The sequence below is a fragment of the Peromyscus maniculatus genome, chromosome 3 (assembly GCF_049852395.1).
Source record: "Peromyscus maniculatus bairdii isolate BWxNUB_F1_BW_parent chromosome 3, HU_Pman_BW_mat_3.1, whole genome shotgun sequence".
Classification (NCBI taxonomy): Eukaryota; Metazoa; Chordata; class Mammalia; order Rodentia; family Cricetidae; genus Peromyscus; species Peromyscus maniculatus.
The window spans coordinates 78,005,883-78,029,544 of NC_134854.1; the positions used below are offsets into that span (position 1 = coordinate 78,005,883).

General features: G+C 43.7%; 2 protein-coding genes across 5 annotated transcripts; one reads left to right on the top strand and one right to left on the bottom strand.

Moving 5' to 3' along the window:
- Positions 1-8,541: 8,541 nt before the first annotated feature.
- Ggct (gamma-glutamylcyclotransferase) lies at positions 8,542-15,863 on the bottom strand. 2 transcript variants are annotated; one of them, XM_006986917.4, is made up of 4 exons: positions 15,618-15,855; positions 11,386-11,531; positions 9,809-9,944; positions 8,542-8,912 (listed from the first exon to the last, which is right to left on the bottom strand). In XM_006986917.4, the coding sequence occupies exons 1-4, from the start codon at positions 15,756-15,758 to the stop codon at positions 8,763-8,765; spliced, it is 573 nt and encodes a 190-aa protein (XP_006986979.1). In that variant the 5' UTR covers positions 15,759-15,855; the 3' UTR covers positions 8,542-8,762. The 2 variants fall into 2 exon arrangements, with proteins under 2 accessions (XP_006986979.1, XP_006986980.1); XM_006986918.4 differs by lacking the exon at positions 9,809-9,944 and having other exon boundaries at positions 15,618-15,863.
- A 109-nt stretch (positions 15,864-15,972) lies between these two features.
- Pudp (pseudouridine-5'-phosphatase) lies at positions 15,973-22,519 on the top strand. 3 transcript variants are annotated; one of them, XM_076566844.1, is made up of 3 exons: positions 16,017-16,122; positions 19,610-19,729; positions 20,641-22,519. In XM_076566844.1, the coding sequence occupies exon 3, from the start codon at positions 20,658-20,660 to the stop codon at positions 21,345-21,347; it is 690 nt and encodes a 229-aa protein (XP_076422959.1). In that variant the 5' UTR covers positions 16,017-16,122; positions 19,610-19,729; positions 20,641-20,657; the 3' UTR covers positions 21,348-22,519. The 3 variants fall into 3 exon arrangements, with proteins under 3 accessions (XP_006986977.2, XP_076422959.1, XP_076422960.1); XM_076566845.1 differs by lacking the exon at positions 19,610-19,729 and adding an exon at positions 17,208-17,290 and having other exon boundaries at positions 16,023-16,122; XM_006986915.4 differs by lacking the exon at positions 19,610-19,729 and having other exon boundaries at positions 15,973-16,122.
- The last annotated feature ends 1,143 nt before the right edge of the window (positions 22,520-23,662 follow it).

Sequence of the window (23,662 nt, forward strand, 5' to 3'; positions counted from 1 at the left end):
TGTGAGATCAAGGCCACACTGGGCTACATGAGATTGATCCAGTATAGGAGAAGAACAGAACCAGGCAGTGGTGGCACGCACCTTTAATCCCAGGAAGTGATATCTGGGCAGAAAAAAGGGTATATAAGGCATGAATGAGTAAACAGGAACTCACTCTCTTCAGACTGAGGATTTCGTAGAGGTAAGAACTAGTGGCTAGCTGATCTTTCTGATCTTTCAGCTTTCACCCTGATGTCTGGCTCTGGGCTTTTTATTAAGAGACCATCTAAGATTCAAACAAGTGACTCTTCATAGCTCTGCACCAGCCTCTGGTGAGTCCTGTTTCATCTTGGCCATTTGGTCAGTTGTATTTTCCTGGTGAGACATCGCTGTGGTTTTACCTTGCTGATGATGCTGAACTTCTTGCATGTGCCTACTTGCCATCTGTGTATTCTCTTGAGGAGAGCATGTCTCTGTGTCTTTTGTTCATTTTCTAAGTGTTGTACATTGAGAGTTTCTATGTGTGGCTTGTAAACATTCTTTGGCTTTTCTTTCTTCCTCTTCCTTTTCTGCTTCCCTCCCTCCCTCTGACAGGGTTTCACATATTCCAGGATGTCCCGAAACCCATTCTATTGCCAAAGATTGATGTTTTTGGTATTTTACTATTTGGGGGGGGGGCTGCCACCTACCTACCAAATAAATCATATACAGAGGCTTATTCTTACTTATGAATACCTGGGCTTAGCTTGGCTTCCTTTCTTGCCAGCTTTCCTTAACTTATCCATCTCCCTTTTGCCTCTGGGCTTTTCCTGTTCTCTTACTTTTGTGAATTTTACTGTTTCTCTGTGGCTTGCTGTGTAGCTGGGTGGCTGGCCCCTGGAGTCCTCCTCCTTCTCTGACTGTTAGATTTATCTGTCCTCCCAGATTTCTCCCTCTATATAGTCTTTCTGCCTGCTAGCCCTGCCTATCCTTTCTCCTGCCTTGCTATTGGCCATTTCTTTATTAGACCACCAAGTGTTTTAGACAGGCACAGTAACACAGCTTCACAGAGTTAAACAAATGCAATATAAACAAAAGTAGCATATCTTAAAATAATATTCTACTACAAAAGAAGATCGTAAACATCTAGTCCTCCCCCCAAGAGCTGGGATTGAAAACATGCCACCATGGTCAGACACCATAGACCAAACCCAGGGCATGCCAGGCGAGGACTGTTAGCAACTGAGTTACATGCCACAACCCCCGGCTTGCCCTTTCATTTTGTGAGGCCCAGCCTACTCACTTTCCCTTTGACGGATCATGCTTTTGGAGTCAAATCTGAACTCTGCCAACTCCTAGATCTTAAAAATTGGCAGTTACATCTTTTTTCTAATAGTTTTACAGGTTTGAGATTTGTTTGTTTGTTTGTTTGTTTGTTTTCCTTAACAGGGTCTTGTAATATAACCCAGACTGGCCTCATACTTGTGGTCCTCCCCAAGTTCTGGGGTTATAGTCTGTGCCACCATGGCTGGCCAGTTCACAGCAGACATTTACTCTTCATCTCTGAAATCCTCCCTCTCCTTATAAGGTTTTCCAATCATGGATTCAGGATCATTTGCTATAAAGGTTCTCCCATTAAACTGCCTTGGCCAGAAGTCAGTTAGGTGTATTCTTTTGGGTCTTTCCCTGTGTTCTCTGTTCTGCTCCATTGTTCTATATATCTGTCCATTCACTAGCAATTATACCAAAGTCTCATTTTAGTCTCTCTCTTTTTAAATTGCTTTAACTACTCCACTTTGACAGTTTTAGAAAAATGAATCATGTTACAATTTTGACACAGGAGTTTTGTTAATTCTGTTCTGGGTTCGGGGAAAACCAACAATTTTACTATGGGTCTTCCCCATGAATATTTCCTTTGGGTCTTCCGACACACGACTATTCTCATTGGTCTTCCATTCACTTACGTCCACGTTGGTTTCTGCTCCTAGTTTTCTAACATTTACACTTAAGCATTTTTATGGTTTTAGTTTCTTTTTTGCTATTATTTTGAGACAGAATTTCACCATGTGGTCCATGCAGGCCTTGAACTCACAACCTTGCCTCCTCAGACTCCCAAGTGCAGTGAGTATAAGCAAAGCTAGTATTTTCATTTTTTTTTTTTAAAAAAGAAATTGTATACATGACTGGTCAGAATTACAATGTTTCAGCCCAAGTGGGAAATTGTGGTGGTTACTTAAAAAGTTATATATATATATATATATATATATATATATATATATATATATATATATATATATATATATCATATGATCCATCGTTTTGCTCCTATCCAAAATAATTGAAAAGTAGTACTCAGAATATATACATAAATGTTCTTGGAAGAAACACTCATAATAGTTGGAAATGAAAACAGTCCAAGTGCCCGTGATGGGATGAAACAAAGTGTGATGTAGGTATACAACTTTCGGGATTCATTCATAAAAAGGGAGGAGATTCAGATGCCAGCTACAGTGAGGGGGAGCTTGAATGATTCCATTCATATGAAATAGACATAATAACTAAATCCACACACAGAGAGAGTAGACTGGAGTTGACAGGGTGGAGAAGAGCAGGCACCAACCTTTTGTACCTGGTTCCACTTGGGGGTGACATAAATGTTTCAGAACTGGAGACGGTTATAACGCTGAATGTATAAAATGCCAACTGTCCACTTAAAATGGCTACTTTATAAAAATATAGCTAAAAATCTGTAAGTGGTGTTCTTTTTAAAATTTTTTTTAATGTGTATGAGTGTTTTGCCTGCATGTATGTATGCATATTGCACGCATACCTGGTACCTGTTGAGGTCAATAGAGGACATCACATCCTGAGCCACCATGTGGGTAAAAGAACCCAAGTTCTTTGGAAAGGCAGCCAGTGCTCTTAACCACTTGAACTCTCTCTGCCCGGTGTTTTTTACATTTGCTATACTGGGGATCAAATGCAGGGCACACACCCGGTAGGTAAGCTGTCTCCTCCTGAGCTACAGCCCAGGCAGTGCTGCATTTTTACTTCCAGTGCCTGTGTGTTCATAGTGTAGAGGAATACTATGGACTTTTTGTACATCATTTTGTGTTCATTGACCCAGCTGGACTTACTTCATTGATTGTGGAGATTAAAAAACACATCTCCCGTGGTATTTTCTGTATGGACAATTGTGTCAACCATGTATAAACAGGGATGGTTCAACTTTTTTTCCCAAATTATTAGATCTAAAGTGTGTGTGTGTGTGTGTGTGTGTGTGTGTGTGTGTGTGTGTGTGTGTTTGCAGAAGTCAGAGAAAAACCCGAAGGAGTCAGTTTTCTCCTTCTACCACGTGGGTCCTAGGGATCAAACTTAGGTCATCAGGCTTGTTGGCAAGTCCTCACCTGCAGAGCCATCTCACCGGCCCAATTTATTATTTGTACTTTTTTTCTTCCACCTTACTGAACTGTGTTGAATAAGAGCACATGTCCATCTTGCTCCTGATTTTAGGGGAAAAGCATTCAGCATAATGTTCCCAACAATGATTTTTATAAACTCTGTCAAACTTAGTTCCAGGTGCATATTTTTCTGAGTGTTTTGATTGTGAATGGGTGTTGACTTGTGCCAAATGCTTTTCCTGCATCAGTTGATTTGTGGGTTTTTTCCCCCTCTTTTCTTTTGTTACTGGAGTAAGTAGCTTGACAGATTTGCAAATACCACACCATCATGACATCTCTGGAATAAACCACACTTTGTCATGGCTCACAGCTTAGGTATGACTGAATCCTATTAACTCCTGTTTCCTTAAGCATTTTTTTTTTAAATCCACACTCATTAAGAATATTCACCTGTGGGTTTATTTTTCTTTGTATTATCTTTGTTGGCTTGGGTACCGAGCTAATACTAGCTTCATAAAAATGAGCTAGGTAAGATTAGCAACTGTTCTGTCTCCTTTGCTCTACACTTGTCTGGGACTAACAAGGTTCTTGTTTGCTTTGGATCATGGCTGCATGCCAGATCTTTGTCCACCATTCCCTTTCAAACTGCTTCACTCATTACAGTTGAAGTTTCTTGTAGACAGCACCAGGCTGGGCTATGTTTTAAATCCATTTTGCGGATTTCTTTTTTTTTTTTTTTTTTTTTTTTTGGTTTTTCCGAGACAGGGTTTCTCCGTGTAGCTTTGCGCCTTTCCTGGAGCTCACTTGGTAGCCCAGGCTGGCCTCGAACTCACAGAGATCCGCCTGCCTCTGCCTCCCGAGTGCTGGGATTAAAGGCGTGCGCCACCACCGCCCGGCTGGATTTCTTTAATTATCATATTTAAATGTATTTTTAGATGTTCAAGTGTTTGCTTACGTGTATGTATCTACGTCACATGTATGCTTGGTGCTGAGGATGCCAGGAGAGGGTGTTGGATCCCCTAGAGCTGGAGTTAGAGGTGGTTGTGAGCCACTGTGTGGGAACTGGGAACCAAATCCAGGTCTTCTGAAGAGCAGTGAACACTTGTAACCACAGAGACTTTTTGGTAGCTCCAATGGCATACTGAGTCTACTTCCACTTAATATGATGATTGTTAATGCTGAAACTAACTCTGCCATTTTAATTTTGCTTATTAGTTGAAGCTGGCTGATTCATGATCCCCCTGCCTCAGTCTTTCAAGTACTAGGATTATAGGTATACGCACGCGCGCGCGCACACACACACACACACACACACACACACACACACGTTTTCTACTTGTCTTCTAACAGATATGAGGTGTTTTCTTTTTTAAAATAATTTTTCCTTTTGAGTAAATCCTTTCTGCATTTGTTTTATGGTTGCCTACTGGTGTATTTTACACACTCAAATATGGGACACTTCTTTGCTTTCTCCTCTTTTAGCCATGCTCTGTATTTTAGGACCTTGGCAGTTAGTGTTAAAACTTTTGCTCTGTTGTCAAGTATGAGGAGACTGAGAAGGAAAGCCTATTGCATTTATCCTAGTTTTTCTCACCATGACTCATATTTTTATGATGCTTAAAGCTTCCTTATTTCTTTTATTTTCTTCATTATTTTGGGAAGAATGGCTAATAATTTTATTTTATTTATGTATGTATTTATTTATTTATGTATTTATTTATTTATTTATGCTTTTCTTTCTGTCTTACTTTGCCCTCATTCTTAGAGATTCTGGGGTGTCTTGGTTTGGGTTTGTTCTCCAGCTCTTCACGACGTGTGCTTCCTTCTGGCCTCCACCATTTCCGATGGGTGAAGTAATTACCAACACTGCTTTTTCTCTGAAAGTGTTACTTCTCACTACTTTTGAGGATTTTTGATTTTCCAAACTTGGACTATGGAGGGTTTGGGTGTGCATTTCTTTGGGCTTGCTTGAGGCCCATTCAGCTTCTTTGTCCTTTGTGCTGGCCTCTCTGCAGCCTGCCCTCTTCCTGCTTCTTTTGTAACATGTCAGCTCTTCTGTTAGAAGTTAACAGGGCTCCACAACCTCTTGGCTTTTTGGTCTTGCCTCCAACTCGTTATATTCCCCGCCCGCCCCCACACTGGCAGCTACTGTCCCATCACCCAGTTCGTTTGTTCCTTCCTTTGTCCCCATCATTCTGCTAGTGAGCCCACTCACTGATTTTGTAGATTTCAGCTATATTTTTAAGTACTAGCATCACCATTTGGGTCTTTCTATCCTCTGCTCTACTGAGGCTATGTTTTTACTGGCTTCCAGCATGACCTCGTTGCTCGCTGTGACATTTCAATGGTGGCTGTTTACTCAGTCACTGTGGTTAAGTGAAGGCATTCTGATGAATAAGGCACTTTGGCTTGGTGATGTACATTTTGCATTGGTCATTGGAAATGGTCACAAGTGTAGTGGTCTATATTATTCCCAGCTTGTGGCAGAATCAAACTCATGACCCTGCCCTTGTGAGCACTGTACACTAACCAACTGAACTAGCTCACCACCAACGGCTGTTTTTTAACACACATTACCTCACCCTGGCACCTATAGTTATCATTTATCATATAGTCTGGGATTTTCCTGGCTCTTGGCATGTGATCATCAATTGAAATCTTAGTATACTGGACATTTATGAGGCTCTGGGTCTATTGAAGTCCTGTTCCAGCTGGTTCACTCTGCAATCATTCTAGCATGGAGGGAGGGTGCTATGGATATCACTCTATATAAATAAAACACTGGCCAGTGACCAGGCAGGAAGTATAGGTTGCACAAGGAGACAGGAGAATTGGGGGAACAGGAAGAAGGAAGGGAAGACACTGCCAGCCACCTCCAGGACAAGCAGTATGTAAAGATACCAGTAAGCCACGAGCCACGTGGCAAGGTATAGATTTATAGAAATGGGTTAATTTAAGAGGTAAGAACAGTTAGCAAGAAGCCTGCCACGGCCATACAGTTTATAAGTAATGTAAGCGTCTGAGTGATTATTTTATACGTGGGTTGTGGGACTGGGGGGCTTGGTGGGACCTGGAGAGAAGCTCTCCAGCAACAGGAGGGCAAGAGGAACCACCAGTGATGGATGGGAGTTTAAGTCCCCATGGTTCTGATGACTCACTGAGGGGAGGTGTTGCTGCCAGGAGGTCCTTCCCAATCTTTAAGACACTACATTGGTGGTGGGAAAGGGGTTATATGGTATCTGTCTTATTATGCTTGGGGTATGTGAAAATCCAGGCTCTCCTCTGGGCCTCTGTTGGCATGGTGGAAGCTGGAGTCTACAGTGTTTCTCTATGGCCTGACTGGTGTGTTTGAGCTCTAACTGTTTTATATAGCCAGGCTGTCCCTTTCCTGGTACTATCACTAGAGCAGGCAGTGTGTGTTCAAGCATATCTTCTTTGGTACTTTTGGGGTACTGCCTTCCTGAGTTATAAGCCTGAGCTGTAGGAGTCAGAAGAAAACTCAGAGAATTTAGTACCCTGGGTCTTGAGGCCCTACTGAAGTGTTTGCCATTTCTCTTTTCAGTCTTGCCCCAGTTTGTCACATAAATCATACACAGAGATTTGAGTTGTACTTAACTGGAGAAATAGAGAAAAGCACACCGATTTTAAATTGGTGTGGGTTTTCTGTGTGTCATTTTGAGATGAAGCTTTACTATACTGACTGGACTGTACTCAAGCAATCGTCCCACCTCAGCCCAGGACTGTATGAGAGCTGGGACTACAAGCACACGGCCCCACGCCTGGTGAAGTTGTTGTCTTACAAACAGCTCTGCATTCTTCAGCTGTGTGTGTGTGTTCGTGTGGAGGAAGGTGTGCACAGAGGCCAGAGGCCAACCTTGGCTGTCACCCCTTGGGGGCCACCCACCTTGCTCTTGAGACGGTCTCTGGGCAGCCTGGGGACTCTCCGAGCAGGCTGGCCGGCCAGTGAGCCCCAGAGACCTACCCGTCTCTGCTTTGGCAGCACCAGGGTTGCAAGCCTAGTTTTTTTTTTGGGGGGGGGGGGACGACTGGGGTTCTAGGAACTGAACTTGGGTCTACATGTTGTGTGGTAAGCACTTAACCAACCAAGCTATTCCCCAGCTCTAACTTTCTATCGTCTCTGCTTTCTCTCGTGGGAACAACGGGCTAGCAAGGGGGAGCCAGGTTAGCCCTTCCTAAGAGTTCTGGTTTCTTATCCTACCTACAGGAACGCTCCACAGCTACCTGTCTAATTCCAGGACATCGGGGCCATTTCTTCCCAGTGTTTGCTCTGTCAGCTCACAATTCACCTCTTTGCCTCCTCCCCGCACCCTGGGAAAAGGGCTGGCACACTTTGAAGATTTCTCTTATTTTTCTGCAATCTAGGGCCCAATTGTACTTTCTTTCTTAGTTTTTCAAGAGTTGTGTTGTTTGTTAAAGGGCCCAAAGCACTGGTTTGAAAAAAGAAAAAATCCGAATCCCCTGCCACACAGGATCACACACACACCCGTAACTCTAGATCTAGAAAGCTGAAAGGCAAGACAACCCTGAATGCAAGGCCATCCTGGACTACCGAGTGAGCTTATGTCTCAAAAAACAAACCCCCCAAACTTGATGGTGATTGCTAATACTGAGTGCCAGGCCTGTCCTAGGCTTGCCTCGTTTACTCATGAAACTTTCAAAATAAGCTTAAGATACAGGCGTTTCGATTATCCCTACTCGTACAGATGAGGCAACTAAGGTACAGAGCACCAAAGAAGCTCAAGTCTTGCAGCCGGACAGCGGTGAGGCTCAGCTAGGCTCAGTGGCAGAGGACTGTAATCCCAACTACAGGAGAAGCGGAGGCAACAGGGACACAGGTTCAAGGCCAGCGTGGCTCTAGACCCACACCACCTCTTAAGGTCGACTCTATGAGGCCGAGGCTGCTCTGTGCAGCCTGAGCTGAGCAGAGTGAGGTGGAGCACTTGCTGGGAATACCTTACAGCCACGAACATACTCACTCCAAAGGACAGTGTATCGTCCATCTACTTCTCAAAATCCTATCGCCAACTCTACAGTTTGCTCACTCTGACAAGCTCATCAAAAACGAGCAGAAAGCAGACCTACCCTGTGCCACAGAGCACACTGGCATGCTTCCATGCAACTCGGGATCGAAACGTGTCCGCAGGAGAACCCACAGCCATCGCCACTTACACACTCCAGGGACTCCTGGACCCTTTTAATTGTCTAATTCCTACCCCCATTCCAGTTCTTTTTTTTACAGTTGAAAATACAGAATCGCCTAAGTGAGAAGTCCTTCGAAGCACTGTTGAAAATCAATAGGTTAAAAACAGGAAGGTCCCAGATTCCTGCTCGCCAAGACTACAAACACTTCATAGTAGCACACAGAAACATCCTCAGATCCTGTTACAAGCTATACAGCTTTGACTCCCCCTTTTTGATGATTTCTTCCATTTCGTCTGAGATCTTTCCTTTATAGTCATTTGGTTCTATTGCTTTTAACTTCTCTTGATACTCCGGTGGTAAACCGTTTTCTTTCGCGCCCATGCAGATAACCTGGAAATGGTTCAAACAAGGAAGGCCTTTCAGTTAGCAGCACGCTTTGTCTGTACTGTCGAAGGTCCACGATCCTGGCTGTAGCTGACTAAAGAACTGGAACATTCTAAAACCCCCCAGGCACGGCCAGCTGCTCCTCATTCTGAGTGTGACTGCAGGAGGGCTCTCAAAGCACCTGGAAGCCCTGTCAGAGCATCAGTTCTACTCAACAGCCTGACTTAAAGTGTTTTACTATTAAGACAAAATGCACTGTTATGGTATAAAATTTACATGATGCTTTAAGAAAAATTCCGTTCTTAAAAAAAAGGCCAAGCTTTTAGGCAGCAGCGGTCAGCACCACTATCTGCTTCTGCTTAGATGAGATGGGGCGGGGGGGGGGGGGGGGGGGGGGGCGGGGGGCACACGGGACGACGGATGGACACGGGACAACAAGGGATGACTGTTCATAGGACCCCCAGGTCCCTACCAGGCTGATCTCTGGACGCCATGCCAGAGGCTCAGCACCTGTGTTACCACCAAGGGGCATCCGGTCTCACCCCACCCGTGTCTCGTGCTTTGGAGGGTGGATTCCCTGACTCTAAAAGGCCTAGCGGCCTTCCCATTTAGGGAAGAAAATATGCCAGCAGCGGAAAATACATTCCCCCTCCATGGTAAAATGAATCTGTTCTATGAGATACTATTCATTGAAGAAAAAAAAATATAAAAGTGTATGTATAGAGTGCTATACATATATGATAGATATCATATATCTATTAAAATACACTTTCCTTATTTAAAACATTTTAATGAAAATGTTCACGTGGAATTTTAAATTCTTAAAAGCTTTCTGAAGAGGAAATGCTCTCTAATTTAGCCCAGTGAGATTAAAAAAATTCAGCACCGTCCACAGAGCTCACCTTCTTATACTGAGGTGATGGGGGAGCGCTCTCATAGTTTGTCATCAGGTAACTCCGACAGGTTATTTCTTCTCCTTCCTGAGTGGAAACTTTAATTTCGATTACAACATACACTCCACTTTTAACTCCTTCTTGCCTGAAACCAAAGGAAGCACACTTTAGCCACAGGGGACACAGAGGATTGGTTTATAAGATGTTCTACTCAAGGTGAAGTGTAAGGTTAATGATATACCTACGCAGGCATGCTTGCTCACTCAGTTCCCCAGGTCAAATGTACGCTTAGCATTTTTTCTTTTTAACACTATGTGGTCCTGTCTGGCCTGGAACTCACTATGTAGACCAGGCTGATTTCAAACACACAAAGATTCACCTGCTTCTGTTTCCTGAGTGCTGAGATTAAAAGTGTGCCCAGCCCTGTTTCTGTGTGCCACCATATGTGACATGCTTAGCATTTTAATGTTGCAGTTGGCTTCTGGATCCATAGATTCACCCAACTTTGGACTGAAAATATTTTTAAAACTTGGTTCTTAACTGAATACATACAGATTTTTTTTCCTGGTCATTATTCCCTTAAAAGGAAAGCCGTTACTGTAAAATACACTGATATCGTATTAAGCAGTGATGGACCCCAGAGATGCTACCGCAATACAGGTGGGTAAGGGTAGGTCACATGCAAGCATCACGTCAATTTACAAAAGGGACTTAACATCTGTAGATTCTGGTAGTAACAACTGTAGATGCCTGGAGGTTGAAGCAATGCCCGGTGAACACAGAGGAACAAATGCATTTGGTGCTCGTCTGGCAGATCTCTGCATTTTTCACTGTCTGAAAACATGCTTCAATGTGCTTATTTCTACCTCTGTGCCCCGAAGCAGTAATCTGACAGCAAGCAAATGAATACCCGGAGAGAAAGCGGGTAGAGACTGCTTACTCTAGCCGGGGCCAAGTACAGTGTGCTGGACATTATGTTCTTTCCAAGGCCAGCTCTTCCCTGACAGTTTGCATTGTATCAAGTACTCTGTCACACAACTCTGAGAATTTTAGTTCTACTGTGTTAGTCAATTATTATTACTTATTCAACTGTAATCTCAAAGAATTAAAAAAAACAGAACCAACTCACTTTCAAAGTCAATATAAGTACGTAATGATTATAAAAAACTTCATGACTTTTTGCAATATGAAAGGTTTGTTTGTTTGTTTTCAAGACAGGGTTTCTCTGTGTAGTTTTGGTGCCTGTCCTGGATCTCACTCTGTAGACCAGGTTGGCCTCAAACTCAAAGAGAGATGCTTGGCTCTGCCTTCTGAGTGCTGGGATTAAAGGCATGCGCCACCATCACCCGGTGAAAATTTTAAATAAAAGACAAACAGAATTTAAAAAATAAGGGCTTCCATCTTTTTGCCTAAGAGATTACAAACATCGCCCAATCCACAATCAGTAAGTTTATTAGTAAACTTGCAGTTTCTAACTATTGTCCTGCCTCTGAAGTATAAAGAATGTATCTATAGTGTATCCACAAATGCACATCCATATAATCTGCTTTAAGTATTATTTTAACTTAAAATTAGAAGCCACCTACTCATCCAGAGAACTTAAATTGCTTTTGTTCATTTTCCATACTACTCCCCACACTTCATCGCCAGGACTTTGAAAAATGGTAGCTATACCTCCATGCCACCTCTCACTTGTTTTGCCTTGGAAATTGCCAAAGTCGAGCTTAAAGTCCTGCAAAGAAAATCAAAGTGATATATGATCAATACCTGTGTTAGCATGAATATCCCTCCTCAAAATACAAATGATTTGCCTTGACTTCCATGCAAGCAAAACATTCAATAACCTTTGTTTCTGTGTGTACAAAGTTGTGGAAAATAGAGAAACAGACCAAGACCCAAACCTCAAGGAATATAGATTCTTTCTTATTTTCCTTTAAAAATGAAGCTAGTTCTGAGGATATAGGCATATAAACATTTAAAGGAAAAAAAAACCTGAAGGAAACCCAATATACCATACAATAGCTTCAGCTTTCATTTTTGCAAATGACTTCTCAGTCTACTTAAGTGCACGTGTATTTTCACTCAGACATTCTGGGTGATGGTTACATAGGGGTTATAATATGCTTTTATGTCTCTAGAGTAACTTACCTGCAAGTCACTGTGTTTACTCTAAGCGAGCTGGCTTAGGGTATATGAGCATTAATCTTCAGGAACTGTATCAATTTATTTCCAGTAACTTAAGAGCAGCTAATACTTCCTGAATATTTATTATGTGCTACATGCACTAGCTATTACTTTACATGAACCAATGTTTTACTCAATTTACAGCAGAAAAATTACAGCGTAGAAGGATTAAGTCACTTCCCTAAGATCTTATAACTAACAAACAACAGACATCTAATTTAGCTTCTACTATCATTGATGGGCAGCCAGGGAGTGAGGGCATTTGCCCTGTGTGGCCTAAGAAGATGTCCTTCCAACTCTCCACAGCACACAGGATGGACTAAATGACAGTGCTGTAGTCCTTTCTGGTTTATATTATCCCTGTCACCTATGTTTTCTCAAAAACCTTGTTTGATAACTCAGGGGAAACGCTGGTGCAAGTAACCAAGACCTTCAAGCAGCATACTGGGTATTCCGGAATCAACAGATCTGACCAAAGATACAATCCACCCCAGAGACTGGCAGCCTATTGCTAAATGCAGCAGGCAATTGCTGTGGAATAATCCTTCTGTACACTGTGAATATGTATCACTCTCATTGGGTAATAAAGAAGCTGACTGGCCTACAGCGAGGCAGGATGAAGCTAGGTGGGACAATCAAACTGAGGATGCTGGGATGAAGAAGGCGGAGTCAGAGGGAGACGCCAGCCAGCTGCCGAGGAAGCAGGACATATAGAAAATGAGGTAACAAGCCATGAGCCACATGGCGAAGACAGATAAGAAACATGGGTTAATTTAAGTGTAAGAGTTAGCTAGTAACAAGCCTGAGCTATCGACTGAGCATTTATAAGTAACATTAAGCCTCTGTATGGTGATATTTTATTTGTATTAAAATGTTATTTGTATGTTAATAAATAAAGTTGCCCGGGGGTCAGAGCTATTAGCAAGCCATAGGAAAGCAGGGCAGTGGTGGCATACGCTTGTAATCCCAGCACTTGGTAGGCAGAGCTAGGTAAGTCTTTGTGTGTTCAGGGATACAGCCAGTATTGGATACACATGCCTTTAATCTCAATACCAACCATAGAAAACCTGGAGGTCTATACAGACAGGCTGTGACGAGGCGGTCATGTGGTTGGGTTTACAACCAATGAGAAGGCAGAACACAAACTCTATATAAAGACTTTAACACAGGAAGTAGCTCTGGTTCGGAGAGGTCGGACCACCGCAGGAGGAAGGGTAAGGTTTTAGCTCTTAGCTCTGACCTCTTGGCTTTCTTCTTTGCATTGGTTCTGTGTTTCTTATTTAATAAGACGGTTGGTTACATCTACACTTCTGTGTCAGTTATTTGGGAGCAGGTGGTCAGGACAGGAAAACTCTGCCTACAGGCAATTTCATTCCCTGTCTGGTTCCATGGCTCACGGCTTGTGTGTGACACAAGCAGCCACCTCTCCAGATCAGCCCTTTCTTCTGACCTGAGTTTGACCTGATCTTCTCACCTCTTTGGCAACTTCCCCCTACTCTCCATCTTGAAACGTCAGGGTTTCTTGGGGTTCAGCTTAGGCCCGTTTTGAATTTAGCAAAGAGCACAGACAGCCTCACCACCTCTAGCAGCTTCTAATACCATCGAATGCTTTGGCCACATCTCTATTCTGAGACTCAAAAGCACTTCAAACAGAGCCCAGCCCACAGTAATGCCTCACAAATGTTCACTAATATTTTTCTGTTTGTGTGGCTGTCTAGGAAGCAGCTTAAACTCGATTACGTTCAAAGTTAGTTAACAATTTTTACCTCCCAAACCTGATTCTCCTCTGTTAACATTAATACCAATCATCCACCTGGTTGTGCAAAAACTTGAGTCATATTTATATTGCTTCTCTTCACACACAATCATCAGGGTTTAATGATGTTATCTCTGTATTGCTCAGAACCATCTGCCTTTTTCTGACACCACCCTGTTAGATCACGGTGGCACTATCTTTGATATAAATGTGGCAAAGTCTTAACAAGGCTTCCAATATTCCACCCTTGCCCCATTTTGCATAGTAACCAGAATGAGCTTTCAAATACGTAAATCCCATCATTCGCTTTGATCCTCAGGGCCTGCAGGAGACTGTCCAGAGGTCTCTGTGGTCACATGAAGATGCAATACTTTTTTAATCTCTCCAACCCTCGTGCCACATCTCCCTTATAGACTCCAGCCACTTCGACTGGAACAACCACTTCCTCTTTTCTCAGGCCCTTTTAATAAGTATTCTTTTGGGGTTTTTTTTGCCCTTCACAACTCCAAGTCTTAGCTTAAAAGTTCCATCCAGGAGCTCACATATCCCTGAGCATCTTGGTCAGATCCTCTGGTCATATATTCTGTTGCACCTTGCACGTCCTCTTTTAAGGCTAACCACAGCTATAATTTATTATTTATGCAATATTTCTTTTCTGTGCTCTGACTAAGCATTTGAACTCCCTTCCTACACTCTTATGTGTTTCAGATAGAGTACAGAGTATGACTCCCAGTTTTAAAACTTCAAAGGCTAGAAGTTGGTTATCAGATTGCTATCAGTAAGGGCATGGATACATGGTGAGACTTAGCCAATCAGGGCACCCAGAAAGGCTCTCAATTAGAGCTAGTGTTTAAATTATCAGGGACTCCATTCTGGGCTTCAGAAACTGCAGCGCTGTGGCACAGCAGAAGGCAGGAGCCAGCTCCACATCGTATTTACTAGCTCAGGAAAGGTGCATCCCTGGGCTGGGCTGGTTCTCTCCTGTGATGTTGGTTGTACACACACACACACACCAGGACTGCCTATTTACTAAGCTCTGTACTCCAGTCTTTCGGGTGATCCCATGAGCTCTCTAACAGCCTTCCAACACCCTCCCTCCCATTCCCTTTCTTTCTTTTTTTTGGGGGGGGGGGTGGGTTTCGAGACATGGTTTCTCTGTGTAGCTTTGCGCCTTTCCTGGGACTCACTTGTTAGTCCAGGCTGGCCTCGAACTCATAGAGATCCGCCTGCCTCTGCCTCCCGAGTGCTGGGATTAAAGGCGTGCGCCCACCACCGCCCGGCCCATTCCCTTTCTTAAACCAGCCGGTTTCTGTTGACTGAACCCAAGAACTCTGACAAGGTTATCAAAGACTATGTGTGTTTGGCTCAAGTTGTCAAAGACACTACACACAATCGGTTGGTCCTCCAAGTAGCGAAGCTGCTCAGTCATCTTTGTAACCCCAGCACTGTGTGCCAGAAGAGTACGTATTAAATAAGCAAATGAACTGTGGTCAAGAGCAACAGTTCACCAGAGTTGGTTAAAGTTTATCGGATAGGGATACCTTCCTGGGGGAACACTGCCGTCTGTCTCTATGGAAGACACGACTCCAGGTCCTGATCCAGGTCTCAAGACTAGGACCACTCACTCAGATCCGGAGGAAAAGACAGATACACAGACTTTCACAGGTCTGTGGAACAAGTCCTGTGACAAGGTACGCAGAGGGTGGAAAGCAGCTAATCCTCGACTAAGAGGCACCCATAGAAGGCGTACCATAGGATGCTCGAAGTCGGTGGGAAAGGATAGCCAGCGGAGGGCTACGAACGCCGATGGTAGCGAAAGGTTCCCGGCAGGGGTCGCACCTGGCCCGCTATCCCGGTAGCGGGCACAACGGCACTGACCTGCAGGCGCGCCACGCAGCAGAACACGGCGGAGGGGTTTCGCAGGTGGATCCTCTCGGTCAGCAGGTTGCTGCCGTAGGCGAAATACAGGAACGTCTCCCCCTCCTGGCCCGCATGATCCTCATAGCCGGAGCTCGCCATATCTGCTCGTCCACGCCTTCGGTGCCAAGCACTGATGAGCGGGACCTGCGCTGCAGCAGGAGCAGCGCGCCGCCACCCACGGGCGAGCGCAGAGCAGTGGGCGGAGCTGCGGAGAGAGCGCGCTGCGGATTGGCTGCCGGCTGGCCGGCGTGAGCCGACTACTGTGATTGGCTCGTCTGCACCGCCTCTCTCCCACGGGAGCCGCCTCCCCATTGGATACACACCTCGGATGTCCGGCCCCCTGCCGGAGGCTACGCTAATTGGATGACCAGACCGGCAGCCGGAGAGCGGCTACACGCTTCCGCCTTCTCCCCGCCTGGCAGACCCTGGGTAGTTCGCTCGGTAGGCTTCACGCACGGTGCAGGTAAGACAAGGCCTCACACTGCTGCCCGGCCTAACATGGAACCCGCGGCAGTCCTCCTGCCTCAGCCTCCCTGGAGCGGGGATTACCGGCTAAGGATCCTTCACTCCTTGAAGTTGCCACTCTGGATGCCTGGGGCCCTTCCCCAGGTTCAGATCCCTACATGGCGTCTATTAGACACTTGACTCTGTTCATCTTTGCTCGCTGTTCCGTCTTTTTTAAAAAAAGAATCACACAAAACCTCTATGTTATTAATCTTGAAATGAAGATAGGCGTGCAAACTGAAGGCCTAGAAAAATGACTGCCTTTGGCCCTTAGATATTAATCTAAATACAGCTCCACACGGACAGGTGCCACGATTCCTGGAGATATGATTGAATCCAGGTCAAAGCTGGGAATGAACAGTACCTCTGAGAAGAACAGGCTTCAGAAAGGGAGAATCCCAGGACAAGCAAGGTCCTTCCTGGAAGACTCCCCACTAGACAAAAATGAGAACGATTTGAGCATCAAAACATCTGGATACTAAAATGGTCCTTAGCATTAATAATACGTTATTCCCCTCAGGAAGTAAGCCAAATTAAAACAGAAAAGAAAGCCATATTGCCACACTATCAGTGGTGAACATTTCATCACCTTTACTCTTAAAAGGTGTTTATTTAAGAAAATAGTGTTTTTTCTGCCTTTCTAGTACTATATTTTTGGAAAACCAAATAGCTGATGGAGAAGTAGTTCTTTGTAAAACGTATACCAGCTAAATGCAGGAAAGGGGGTAGAACATCATCGTTCAGTCTCTGATGAAACAAACCTTCTTGTCAGGAGCGTCAATGAAACTGCTTGTTGGGAAGGCCAAAGGGATAGAGTATCAGCTATTCTCCCAGGGATCATTGCTAGTCATGGGGGAGGGGGACCAGGACCACTCGAGAAATCTAAACTCTCTCACCTGATAGCAAGTCAATCTGGTCACCAGTAACGAAGACTAGCCTGACATAGTCTTCTGATATTAAGCAACCCAAAACTCCAGCATCTGTGAATTGCAATTTACAAAGGTCTTTAACTCAGCATAAGCCTTTTGTATCATCATGTTTCAGAAACCATTTACATGGAAGAAAAATGGAAACAATCAGGAACACCTAGAACCTATCTCTTAAATTATTGTGATTAAAAATAAAAGGTAAGCTGGGTGGTAGTGGCACACACCTTTAATCCCAGCACTCAGGAGGCAGAGCCAGGCGGATCTCTGTGAGTTTGAGGCCAGCCTGGTCTACAGAGTGAGATCCAGGACAGACACCAAAACTACATGGAGAAATCCTGTCTCAAAAAACCAAAAATAAATAAATACATAAAAGGTAAGGCTGGGCCCGCTAGATGGATCAGCAGGTGAAGGTACTTGCTACTGAGCCTACAGATTTGAGTTAGAGCTCCAGTTCCCACATGGTAGGAAAGCTCCAACTCCTACAGGTTTCCACTGACCTCCACTTGCACCCACATCCACATACAAAATCAGTAAATGCATAAATGTAATACAACATGTTTTTAGAGAGACGAGACTGAAGGAGGGCTGTTCCAGCTTAAGAGAAACTTGAGGCATGATGTAAGTGTGATGGCTTGTCTTTGCTTGATTCTGATTTAGTAACTCAAATAGAAATATATTTCAGGGACAACTGCACTTGAATTTGGATTGCAGCATCAGATGATACTAGACAGTTGTTATTAAATGGATAATGGTTCTGTGCTTATGCAGGAAAATGAGTTTTTTTTTTACATGCAGACGGACATTTAGGCTGACACATTTGTTATCTATATTTTAGAGCAATTCAGAAAAAATAAAAACACAAAGAGCTAAATGCTAATGGGAATGATATGTATATATTGTTCATTATACTGTTCTTTTCTTTATATTTGAACATATTCATCTTAAGAGCGGACACACACACACACACACACACACACACACACACACACACACACACACACACACACACACACAGAAAAGGTACCAGGAAAGCACTTGGTATCAGTGTGCCTCAACAGACAATGCCATTGTTGTATAATCTGCAAGTAGAAGATTGCTGTTTTCTCACCTCAGCTGCCAAGGCAGAACTGGAAACCTACTTGGTCATCTCAGAGAGTGAGTTGCTTATCAGCTCACATTCTCTAAATTACCCTACGTTCTTCAGGTCTGAGCTTCAGAGTACTGCAGTGTAAGGCTCTGTTTTAAAGATGTGCTTGTAACTACATTTGGGTTTTGTTTGTTGTTGTTGTTTGAGACAGTTTCGCAATATTGCCTAGTGTTGGGGACCATGTGAGAGGAACAACAACCAGCTTTGGAACTCAAGGAATATGGCTCAGTGGTCAGCATAAGCTTGCTGGGTGAGCCATGGAGGCAGAGTCCTGAGGACCTCATGCTGTTATTTACCGTAGCTCTGCTCATTGTCCTCTCGGTCACCACATCCCTCATAATCTATGAGTTGTATGAAAACTCTCAGGGGGTTTCTAGCTGCTCACTGGGCAGTGTCACTGCTACTAACAATAATAGTGATTGACTATTTCCAAGCATTGCTGCTGGAGCAGATTAATGATTCAACCACCACCTTAGAAAGAATTTAGACATGTAGACTTTTAGTAAAGTTAGGTTATGGTGTTTTTGGTTTTGGCTTTGATGGGGAACAATTTAAAGTTTGGAAAGGCACACTTTTAATAGTTGAGCAGGGGACAAGAACAAAGGCAGCCCAGTCATTACTAGTTGACATGCTATTCTTGCTAAAGATGGGTTGGTGATCAAAGGCATTGATTAATTTCTTTTTCCCATTTTTGCCTTTGGCTTCCTGGTATGATTTAATAAAAAATTGTTGATGAGTGGATGTGCACTCTGAGGACTTAAAGTAGAAATGACTATTTTTTATATATAAAAGTTTAGATTTGTAATTCTTTTGTTTTTTTTATAAGATTACTTTTTGAGATAAATAATAAAGTGATTGATCCTTTCTTTGTAACCGCAAAATGTAGCCTGCCAGTAAACGAACTAGCAGAGAACCTTGCTTGCCCACACTTTGTTAATCTATAACAAGTTGCTTAGACAAGAATGTATGTGGGCCCTTGGGAATAATGTGTTTTTCACCTGTAATATGTAAAATGTTTAATCATGTAAGTGAAATGAGAAACATGCTGTTTCTTACTTGCATTCATTATAATCATTCATTTGAAAAATGGAATGTAACCACATTGTAATTTTTATATTGCATTAAAGATTTTGCTGGGGTATATAAGCTGTAAGGGAAAGAATAAAGATACATAGAAGGAAAACATCAAGAAAGAGATAGAAAGAGAACATCTGGGAAAAGAAGGAAAACAACAGGGTAGGAGAGAGAGAGAACAGAGTAGGAGCAACAGAAAGAGAAAAAGAACATGAACAGTTAAGCTTTGGCCCTCAGGAAAGTCCCCGTGTGTCTGTGCGTCTGTCCAGTAGTTCCCCTGCTCTGTCTCTTCTCAGTGTTTCTGACCTGCTGAAGGCCGACCTTTCAGCAGCAGTCTAGACTGACCTTGAACTCTCCAACCTGAATACTGGGATTATAATCCAGTCCCAGCAGATCCAGCAATTCAATTATTAAAGGTTATTTCTTTTCTCTTCCTATACATCTTTCAGATAGCATAATTTCATGGCTGTTAATTATTCTCCACACTGGTTTTTGTGAAAAGAATTCTAAAGTGAAGCATCAGTGTTTCCTTAAACTCTGAAAGTCTTGTTTATTCCAATTATTTATTTAGCTATCCCATGGAGAATGTGGTGTGCAAAGCAATATTGGCCAGCAAGGGGCAGTAAGTAGCAAGGTTACTTCTGGGTTTTGTATTTGTTTTGTCAATTTCAACCAAACCCAAGTCAATACTAGTTAACACTCACCTAACCCTTGTTAACTGTGAGGCCATGGCCTAAATTCTTTTGTTTACTAAGTAAGTCACTTATCTCTGCAAAAACCTCTGTAGAGAAGGTACTTTTATCCTGTCATGGGTGCAGACATGCAGGCTGTAGTTAGCAATGACTGAAGCAGATTCCACCACTCCTGGGTGCTGCTGCCCAGACTGCCCACCCTGCAACACTCCAGATAGAATAGTTATATCTATTATATAGATATAATAGATAATATAATAGGGTGCTCTAAATATAATAATAATAACCCCTTCCAGATACACCCTGTGTTACAATAAAAGGTATTATGAAACAATAATGTTAGCTTTCAGTCACTTAATGATGATGATAGCAAGGCCAGATGTCTTCCAAATGCCATCTTTTAATCCAGTTGTCTTTCAGGTTTTTTTGATTGTGTCATAAATTTTTTGAGCATGCACAAATACAATTCTCTCTATATTAACCTATGTGACTGTACATTAAAAACATAATAAATAGCATTATGTCACATTGTATGGATACTGTTACTTGTCAATTTATTAGCACATGATAAAATACATTATACAGTAACCACAAAATATACACTTAAAAACAAATGAACCCCTCCATCCACCCAGGTTGAGAAGGAGGCACCATGGCGATGTCCCCACCGCGGCAGGTCACTCACCTCATCTTTGACATGGACGGACTACTTCTGGACACGGAGAGGCTGTACTCAGTGGTGTTTCAGGAGCTGTGTGGTCGCTACAAGAAGACATACAGCTGGGAAGTCAAGTCCCTGGTGATGGGGAAGAAAGCTCCAGAAGCTGCGCAGATCATCATTGACGTCCTGCAGCTGCCCATGTCCAAGGAGGAGCTGGTGGAGGAGAGCCAGGCAAAGCTGGCAGACCTTTTCCCCACCGCTGCCCTCATGCCAGGTGCTGAGAGATTGATCCGGCACCTCCGAAAGCACAGCATCCCCTTCGCCCTGGCCACCAGCTCAGGCTCCGTGACCTTCAAAATGAAGACCAGCAGGCACAAGGAGTTCTTCGGGATGTTCAACCACATCGTGCTAGGAGATGATCCCGAGGTCCACAGCGGGAAGCCATCCCCGGACATATTCCTCTCCTGTGCACAGAGGTTCAATCCTGCTCCTGCCCCAGACATGTGCCTCGTCTTTGAAGATGCTCCCAATGGAGTGGAGGCAGCTCTGGCAGCTGGGATGCAGGTTGTCATGGTTCCCGATGAAAACCTGAATCGAGACTTAACAAGAAAGGCCACAGTGGTGCTGAGTTCCCTGGAGGACTTCCAGCCTGAGCTGTTTGGTCTGCCTGCCTATGAGTGACAGGTGGCAGCCTTGGTGCTGCCATGGGCCTTGTGGCATCCTGGGAGGGGGGGCACATGGCATACTGGGGGAGCCACATGGCACCCTTGGGGGGCCACATAGCTCCTGGGGGACACATGGCATCCTGGGAGTGCCACATTCAGGGTCCATGCTATTGAGGAGAAAGGGGAAGGCAATGCATAGCACCAGATTAAGCCTGCTTATACACTGTAGCCTGTGAACATGGCCATCCCCGTCTGTGTGGGCTTGGCCATCTCTCTGGATTGTAGTCGGGTCAGTAGACAGCAAACAGATGGCCCAGAACATAGCTTGAGTACAGTCATGTAATAAAGTGATGTGGTCTATGAAGAAAATGAACATACATGTGCGCGCGCGCGCGCACACACACACACACACAAACCACAGCATTGTGTGACTACACATGTGCCAATATATATAAGTATATATGTAAATGTATAATGTTCCAGAGTAAAATCATATTTATGTTTGTTTCCTTGTAATCTTTGTGAATAATGGCATTTGGGAAATGTAAACTCCATACACATATATGTATATGCCATTATAGATATACATATGTATGTGTAGATTGTGTGTGTATGTAATAGGTCATGTGTATGATAGACCACTCCACTGCCTTCAGGGTGGACATTAATGTTGCAATACCAACTGATAAGTGAGTCTCCTCTCTCCCTCTTCTGACCTTAATGGCAGATTAGCCTCGTGATGGATGAGCATCAAGAAATATCCTTTCACTCCAGCCTCACTATCATCGCAGACACCTCCCTGGCCTTGGACTGAGAAGTCTAAACGTCCTCCTTTTCACAAGCTGGGCCTAAGTTTCCGTTTTCTAAACAAAGGGCTATTAATCAAAAGGCCGCTGACAGCAGGGACGAGGGAGAGAGCACGGACAAGATCTGGGTCAGCCTCAGTTCCTGCAACCCCCTTGAAACTTACCCAAGTATGTCCAAAGAGAAAAACCTCAGCCAGTTAAAAGTATACTACTGTAACTGCTGCTTGCTTAACCAATTATGTTTGAGATGACCTAACCATCCCTGAAATTCCCCTGGCTATGCTTAAAGGACCCTGAATGTGCCTCTTGTGGTCATCGCCATTTTGTGCAGATGAACGCCCCGCGTATGCTAATATGGTAATAAACACTCTTTGTTCTTGCATCCTGTTTGAGTGGGTCTTCCTTCAGCCTTTTCTCAGCAGGACTCCATGCCTGACTAAGCTCGTCTCTAGGAGATCCCTCTAACTTGGGATTCATCTGCATATCTTTTACCTACTCCCTTATCCATGTTGGAGTGTTTTCTGCCCTAAGGGAAAAAAATAGAATTTGATTTTGCTTGATGTAGCAAGTTTATTTCAACATTCCTGATTACACGTCTAGTCTGCTCTTCATTCCTCTTCCAAACAGTTCTGATGTCTCACAAGCGCCCTCACAAGCAACGATTTGGTTGTGTAATATTTTAATGGAGTCATGATTTTGCCTTTAAATAAAATATCGCCAACCATCATAAAGTAAGTAAGGGAACTATTTTCACTTTCATATAAATCGTGATATTTACCCATTGGCCAGTGTCAGGGTTAAATACATATAGTAGAGAATGGAGAGTCACACTGCAGGTAATTGCAGAGCATGAAAAAGTTCCATGTTTATCTGTCCTTGTCATTATTACAAAGTCATCACTAAATGCCGTACACCAGAGCGTGCTACAGGAGCTTGTACTAGAAGCCTGGAGAATGACCTTTTTCTTCACTTGTACTTAAACTTTAGTAAGAGCTCTGATCTGATTCTTTGTAGAAGTCTTTTAAATCATGTTTCCATTTTGTGAAAATCAGTTAATTATACGTAAATTTGACAGACAGGGCCTCTGTCGGCCCAGATGGACCTAAGGTGCAAAAGCCAACCCGAGACAGTCGCTCTGGAGTTCTTTGTCTCAGTTCAGTGAGGAATGAAATCAGGGACAGAGAAGAGCGCAAAGCCAAGGCAGATTATTAAGAAAATCTGAGAGAACTCCTGAGTGGGAGGGTCCCAAGGGAGGACAAAATGGATGCACTGTCTGCGTAGGGCCTTTTCATAGGACTTACGGCGGAAACCAGACAGACTGAGGTCGTTTCTGTTGAGATAGTTTAATTCTGTAGACATTGTGGCCAACCAGTGGAGCACACACACACTCTGGACATGACCCTCCGGCCCAACCCAAGGGTGTCACCCGCTGCTTGCCCGGTTGCAGGAGTCACACACTGAAGCTCCACTCTGTCCACCTTTAATTTATTGGTTAGCTGCTGACCTTGGCTCACTTGCGGGCGAT